Source organism: Aptenodytes forsteri, unplaced genomic scaffold, assembly GCF_000699145.1.
Source record: "Aptenodytes forsteri isolate BGI_AS27 unplaced genomic scaffold, ASM69914v1 Scaffold2, whole genome shotgun sequence".
Taxonomy (NCBI): Eukaryota; Metazoa; Chordata; class Aves; order Sphenisciformes; family Spheniscidae; genus Aptenodytes; species Aptenodytes forsteri.
In genome coordinates this window covers 15342673-15350719 of record NW_008795695.1, presented here as the reverse complement: position 1 = coordinate 15350719, position 8047 = coordinate 15342673, and the positions used below count along the sequence as shown (strand labels likewise).

Here is an 8047-nt window from a genome sequence, read left to right as displayed (position 1 = left end):
ACAGGGTTTAAAAACCCTGGCAGAAGATTTTTAGGAATCTTTCATGAGAGCTCCTTGGTCAGCACTGGTGTACAAGTAGCGGGTGGCAATTAGCCTGGCTGGAAGGGAGGCAAAGACAGCGTAGTTTCTTTTTCCTGTCATGACTAATATATATGCTAACGATGCATCCCAATTCTCTCCTCCCACGCCTCCGTGGGGATGGTGCGTTCCTCTGACAGTGATCCTTTGGGTCCCGCACGTCCACGCGGTGTGGGCCTGCGCGCGGTCCTGCCCTGCCAACTGCGTGTGCACCCAGGAGCGGAGCTGCTCCATCCTCTGTGATCGTGCCGGTCTGGGGCAGATCCCTAGCGAGTTCCCTTGCGAAGCCTCCTCGATCAACCTGGACAAAAACAGCATCAAGTTCCTCTCCGAGAGGGCCTTCGGGACCTTGCCTTCCCTCAAATCCCTGTCGCTTAACCACAACAATATCTCCTTCATCACCCCGGGGGCTTTCAAGGGGCTGCCCAGCTTGACCGAGTTGAAGATGGCTCACAACGAGTACATTCGCTATCTCCACACGCGGACTTTCAGTGCCCTCAGACGGCTGGTCAAGCTGGACCTGGCGGACTGCAACCTTTTCAACATCCCGGACAGGATCTTCATCGAGCTGCCTGCTCTGCAGGAGCTCTTCTGCTTCCAGAACAACTTCCGGAGGATCCCAGGTGCCATCAGGGGCATGGAGAACCTGACCCATGTTTACCTGGAGAGAAACAGGATTGAAGCAGTAGCCTATAACTCCCTGCAGGGCCTGACCAAGCTGAAATACCTGAATCTGCAGGACAACAGGATAAATGTCATTCATGAGCGAGCTTTTCAGGGCTGCCAGAAGATGGAATACCTGTACCTGAACGACAATTTGATCAGCGAGCTTCCAGAAAACTCCTTCGATGGTCTGAGGTGCCTGAAAATGCTCAACCTGGGGGGGAATTTCCTCAGGAATGTTTCCAACACCTGGTTCAGGGACCTGGGGGAGCTGGAGGTCCTCTACCTGGACCGCAACAGGATCAACTACATTGAAGAAGGGGCTTTTGAAAACCTCACCAGCCTGGTTGCGTTGCACCTGAACAGCAACAACCTGACGACTCTGCCCTTTTCTGTCTTCCAGCCGGTGTACTTCCTGGGGCGGCTGTACCTCTTCCGCAACCCCTGGGACTGCGACTGCCGCATCGAGTGGCTGAAGGAGTGGATGGAGAATTACAAGCTCGTCAGGGATATTCCCTGTGCCTCCCCCTCCTCAGTAGCCGGGATTGACCTGATGGACGTGCTCTATGAGAGATCACCGGAAGGTTACTGTCTTGACCCAGTGGAGCTAAATGTCACGTCCGAAGGCCCGACCCCAAGTGAAGAGCCTTGGTCTACCACGGAGAGCAAGTTCAACAGCCTTATCTCTAAACTCTTGCTCCAGATGGGCCTTCCTGAAGAGGTGGCAAACACCACTGAAGTCTTTGGTAACACCACACAGCTGGATGGACTGACTGATGGGGTTTCTTCTGGGGTGGGGGAAGACAGTATTGAAACTGCCTCCTCTTTTTACCTCCCAGCTCTTTTTACAGTGGTTGTTTTGCAGATCAAGTAGTCCAGGGCTGCCTGGAGCATGGGTCCTTCTTAAGCCTTTAGTCCCTGTACCTATCTAGTCATTAGGGAAAAGTTTGTATCGTGGGCCTCGGATACATACCTGGCTCCAAACTCTCCTGGGCAGGTTGGTTGGATCTGGCTCCAGATTCTTCTGGGAGCTGGTGGGATCTGGTTCAAGGCCGGGTCCCGCTCCAGGTGAGAAACCTGCCCTGTGGGGTCTCAGAGCCTCCCAGACACTTGCAGAGCTGTGCGGAAGATGAGCAATAAAAGAATAGCAGTAAGGTTGAGTTTCGCGTAGAGATGTGCGATGTCCCCTGCTGGGAGCGAAGGGAAGAGGGGTCTGTGCGAATGGCGGTGCGGTGCTGTTTATTCTGTTGGGCCAACTCCACTTGACCCAACCATCGACTTTGTGAGAGCAAGACGAGGCAGCAAAACCGGACCCTCTCTTCATGTCCCGACAGACACCCACACCCACGGCGGGTGCTGCTGAAGGCTGGCAAGCTCTTCCTGATTTCCACCAGCGTGTGCGGGCGGAGCAGGGCTGTCCTGGGCAGCATACAGGGGTGCAGCACTAGCCCTCGTGAACAGAACAGCATCTGGGGAGGGTGTCTGCCCCAGGCGGCTCTGGGATGGGCACAGTGTTTTGGCCATGACTACAGACAGGATTTTGATCCTTTCTCCCCCTGCTATCCTGGCACAGGTGCAGGAGAACCAGACAGACCCACGTTTGTTAAAACACTCTTCTCTGAGGCAAAGCTATTTAAGCTTAGCAGCTTACTTTTTAACGTCATTTCAATGTGTTTTTATTTGTCAATGAATATATAGTTTCAAGGAATACATTGTTTTTATTTGTAGATTATTTCATGGCATGACAGCAGGGGCAGAACATGGTGATGACAAATGCAACCAGGCCCTACTAAATATTTTGTATTTCCACCACACCACTGTGTACCACCTAGCGTGTCATATTATGCCGTACTAACCAACTATGCTGTCATTTTCTTCTATATGGCATCTTACATGTTTTATCTTTGACATCTTCAATGAAAGCTGCTAATATGACCAGAAAGAATTATGATGTTTCATGTATCAGAGCACATTAATAAAATAATTTGATATTTTGCTCACAAAAATAATTTAACTGCTCAAACCCCATATTTTTTTGAGATCCTTGAATTGCTCTGGTGTTTTTGTCGGCTCAAATGGGTGCACATGAATGCCCTTTTTACAGTCTAGAGCAAATGGCAAGCTATTTATTGCAGCATAAAGAATAGACACTTTAACTTAGAGCATGACCGTGCTTACATTTGTGTTAAGTAGCAATGCTTTGAAAAATAAGTGACTATAGAGAAATACACTTCTGTGATATTTTAACTATATTAAATCATTATACATGGCTTATCATACTATGATGTGCATGTTCATATGAAATGGTACAACTTACACAATCCTTTATTACTGCTAAAATGTCATGAAATAGGAATAACAATGGAAATGAATTAAAAAAACCTTTCAAACATTTTCCTAAACTTTTTTTTCCCCCCCAACCCCTGCCTTTTCATGAGCAATTCAACACAAACTTGAACTCCACCCCTGCCCCGGCTCGGTCCCTGCGGGTGCTGGAGCAGCAGTGGCAGAGGGGGAGCCGCCCTGGCTCACGCTTTGCTAAGGTGGTGGTTCAGTATGGACAACACGTTGGCTAAAACCAACTGTGAGTAGCTGTCCTTGCCTCTGCCTCTTCCCCCAGTCACACACCAGTGAGTACCCAAAAACGTTATGCAAAGGACGGGCCAGCTGAAGATGGACTTTGGGCATAGAACAGCTGAAAAATGGTGGGTAATGTACGAATTCATGCATGAAGACCTTTTCTTAGCAGCTCCTGTGCCCTCTTACATCCGTGATTGTCCAGGAGAACTGGAGAAATAAATAAACTTTTTCAAAAAGGGCTCAACGCTTCAGCAAAGGTGCTTTGGGTTGGGTCTGTTCACACCGGCCAGGCCAGGCCAGCCGTGAGTGAGAGATAATGCCCTCGGCCTCAAGCACGCCTGGCACCCCGGCACGTCTATGAACAGCCCCACGGACGGTCCCACAGCCCGTAGGGTAAACAGCTCCAGAGAGAGCCAACATCAGCTCACGTGCAAAATGACTGTGCGCTCCTGAACTGCCAGAGCAGCTGCTGCATGAAACAGGGAAGCTGCTTTTTCTGCCTGCGCATTTTGCCAGCAAAAAGGCGGCGTCTCCAGCGGCTTCAAGACACATGCCTCGGGGCAGCCTGCTTTCTGCAGTCCGCAGCGCTCTGTTCAAAAAGATCTACTGCTTTCTAATTAGCACCAGTGATTTCTAGAGGAAAGCTGAGTACAGAGGAAACCAAACCCTCCCTGTTGCGATGGCTCCCCAGCTGTCCATAGCTCGACCACTTTTTTTTTCCCCAGGGACGAAAGATGCCAGATGGTTTGATAAATGCCTATTTGACCTGTTCCGTGAACTAAATTCAACGAGTTTGGATTTCCAGGCTATTTATGAATCCATTAATCTTCTTAAGTGCTAAATTCATCTGTGTATTATAAAAGGCTGTTTTTCAAACCTAGTCCAGCCCAATGCTGTAGAGGCATATTATGTTAAGGATGCCTTTACAGTATTTCATCCTGTCAGGAAAGGTTTATCAATAGGCTTGGCGCAGATGGTAGGACGTTGGGCACAAATAGTTGTATTTCACTTCCTATAAGTACAGATGCCTCATGAGTGAATTGTTTTTATAACCCACATTTTCATTTCTGCGCTGAAATACATTAAAGCTGAAGATCGTCTTGCTGTGCAGTTGTTGAGTATGGCTTTCAAGTTAATTCGTGCTTCAAAGATCCTTCTGTTTTATCTGCAAGAATGGCAGATCTGAACGCGAAGCAACTTCAAATGTAGGGTTTAGCAGAGATTGCACTATTAGGTGATGTACAAGGGGACTGTATATTATACTTTACTGTGTGACAACAGGGCCAGTGACCTTGGGCATCGGTGATTTAAATATCTCTTGTAGTCAAATACCCTAACTGCTTGCCCCAGAAAGCTTTGCCTGTGCTGCTGTAATACAGCTGTGGCTGCCTAGAAAGTGCGTGGCTGGCATCGTGCTGCACATAATGGGCTTTCAGCTTCCCTGCAGTAACGGGGACAGACTTCATGCTCTCCTGCTCTGAAATCCTGCTCTTCCCTCTGAGCCGAGAGATCAGCAATGTGCATTTCCAGCAATACGGAGCGTCTGGCACGTGAGCACTCTGGGTCGATCAGGAAAAGCCCGTGAGTCTGTGCATTGCTCTTGCTTTGCTCCTGTCCTTTCCATGCCACTCCTTCCTCGTAACTCTCCCTGCTCAGCTTAGGCATCGTCTTTTGTGTGCGCTTACCTGGAAGAGCAGCAGCCTTCTGGGAAGGACAGTGAAGTATGGCTGCTCAAAAGCCCTGACAGGACTTCCAGTGCTGTGAAAGCTTGGATTAGACTTGAAGTGCCTGGTTCATTCTTTCATGATCCTTGTTTCTAAGGTCTTAGCAAAGTTCACTGATTACATGGGTGATGCCAATTCATAACTACTTTTTTTTTTCTTTGTTTTGAATCTCTTGATTAGAAAACAAGTTAAATTAGGGATCTGCCTTTTCCATGAGTAGTTTGACTTTTTTATTTTCTTGGACTGGACTCCTGTTGCAAAACTGTGCTTCAGCTGGTAAACCTGCTGCTGTTTGTTACAAGTTCATGGCTCAGAGTCACTTCACAAATCAACGCTATTTTGTGACCGAGACACCTCCAAAGATGTCACAGCACTGCAGGTCAAGCCCAGCTGAGATGTCAGTCTTAATTTACGCTGGCTTCGGGACATCTATGTCACTGTGCCATGGGCTGAGGTACTCATAAAGCAGATTCTGCTCTAGGAGGGTGCAGTGCTGCGGGGCCCGAGGCTGTCCAGGGGCAAGAGGGCAGCAGAAGGGAAAAATCACGAGTACAAGGAGTACTTCATCACTGCACAGGGCCACATCATCTGCCACGCTACCCTCACCATCACTGCACAGGGCCACATCATCTGCCATGCACCCTGACGCTACCCTCATAGGAGCACACGGGCATAAAAGCACAATAATGCAGTTGCACTCACATCCTCCAGCGCCCTGCTCTCCATGCACTGGTGAGGGCGATCCCCTAATGGCCTGGCAGCGATGGGGTGAGCATTTCATTGGTATTCATGTGGTTGTCCTTCAGTTGAAGCGATGTGATTCCGTGCATGGGGGAGGGTATCGTTCTAGCTCTCACCCATTATATCCTTTCAGTAGGGTCCCAGGTTACAAAATCATTGCCCTGCACAGACTCTGCACCCCTGTCCCAGGTCAGGCAGAAGCTGGGGTAGGAGCTGGTAGGAAACCTTCAAACAATTTTTTTGGGGACTGATTGGTCGGTTTTGATTGCATTGACTGCCCGTAATCTGGAAGGCATGGAAAATGGCTGAAAACACCTACCAAACCGGTGTCTGTTTGGACTAACTACAAACATTTTCAGCAAAGCCCCATCTGGGAGGGCAATGTGGGCACTCTTCAGTCCTGCCCTCAGCGTGAGGTGCCAGGCATTTACTTGAAGCAGTGGGGAGGGATGTTCACGAATTGCCTGGCGTTAGGATATACTTCCTGAGTCAAGTTTATTCAGAGCTGGTGTTCCCAGACCGAAGCGTCTGAGATCTTGGGAGAAGGCAATTTGTTTTAATGTATGGTACCCGTTCATACAGTGCTCTTCACTGGTGCAACTGTATTCTATGCTCTGCGACCATTGCTATTAAATTAGAAAGGCAAAGTGGTCAAAGTAAATAGAAAAAAGAAACGACCTGATTTTGGGTATCATCTCTTGGTCTCAGAATTCTGCCCCCGTGTTGCATTCCTAGGGGTCATACTCGGTGTTCAACATGAACGTTGGCTTTATGTCCCTTTTTTTTCACATTAAATTTACAGCTACTGCCAGTAACCTCCTGTGAAATGTAGCTATTAGTTATTTTGCTTATCTTGTGGAGTCTTACATTGTTTTTCTGTTTTGGAAAGAACTATGAAGTCCAGGGTAAGAAGAATCACTGTAAATAAAGATAACTTTTGCTAGAAAGGCAGCAGATGCCAGGCAGCTGAGAGTCGGGAACTTCATTGCCAATTTTAAAGTGGGTTGTTGTGTATGTTAGCTAATTCTTGTCTTTACAACATCTGGCTGCTAGCTCTTAAAAATTTTTTGAGTTTTCCCCTTATAATTTTTGTGGTCACAGATTCAAGAGGAACCAAATCAACTTATTTCTTATTCCAGAAAACTGCTGTTCTTTCTTTGGAGTATATGAAGCCTTGCAAGAAAATAGCCTGTAATGATCACTGCTGCCCCAGTGTGAGCTTCAGGAGACAGGGCTAGTTTGGGTAAGAAAAAAATACTTTCTAGTTACATCAAGCATACCTTTCTAAATGTCTGCTTTTGTAGAGTCAAGGTATGGGCCTGTTGCACAAACACTAATAATATTGGTATTCCCTTTCCCCCCACCCGAATCTGATAGAGACCCATGGAGTTTGAAGAATCTGCTTCAGTGACCTCCAAAACAGTTTTAAGAGAGCTTTATGGAAAATGCTGACCATGGAATAAAGACCACAAATTAAAAAAAAAAAAAAAAAGCATCACAAGCATTACTTTAAAGAAAAACACGTAGTTAATTTTTTAAGCATAACAAAATAATCTTCATACTGAAAATTCGTAAGGTCTAAGAAGCGACTGTGTCAAGGGACACTACCAAGTGGCCAGCTGTCGGACAAGCTTTAGATTTTACATGATGAAGAAGCACCTATAGGTCAAAACCTAAACATGCACAAGATCAGCACCAAAAGGCCTCTTTGTCTTGGGGCAAAGCTGGTCTTTTAAACTCTAATATAAAGATGAATACAAATATGGCAAATAGATATTTCTGGACAGAATAGATCTTGCCCAAAGCCTGATTTTGTTGACCCTGTGGTTAGTTGAACCAGTCTGATCTTGTACTCTGTGGTTAGTTTTAGCCTTGAACGCGAAAAGTTCATTACTTCTGCAGTTTTCCTCTCCTTTGATCTTCCCTGCATTCTTTGATTTTTATTGTACTTCCCTCTTCATCTCTCGCTCTTTTAAAGACTGATTTAGAGTTAATTCTTAACTTGTACAGCATAAATCTTATATTCTCTATGAAGAATCCCCAGGCATTTTAAAAAGACCTAAAACTTCCGTTAGCTTTACTATACTCACCCGTCCCACGGTTTACTTTACGTGCATATCCTATTTATTTGCTTTTTGGATTAACAGCTAATTTCACTTTGTGCTTGTTCAGCATCTAAGACGGGGTTTTTGACCTGTGACAGGAGCTTCTTGATGTGGCTACAAGTTTGCAATGAGACAAGCTTAAGGTGCCTTCTTCTG

At 46.7% G+C, this 8047-nt stretch overlaps 1 protein-coding gene across 1 annotated transcript; it reads left to right on the top strand.

The window, feature by feature from the left end:
* Nucleotides 1-139: 139 nt before the first annotated feature.
* Nucleotides 140-1615, top strand: NYX (nyctalopin). The gene has a single exon (XM_009283111.1). It carries the CDS (start codon nt 140-142, stop codon nt 1613-1615), a length of 1476 nt encoding a protein of 491 aa, XP_009281386.1.
* Nucleotides 1616-8047: the final 6432 nt, after the last annotated feature.

Coding starts and splice junctions, on each gene's coding strand:
- NYX (XM_009283111.1), top strand. CDS start 140: ATGACTAATATATATGCTAACGATGCATCCCAATTCTCTCCTCCCACG.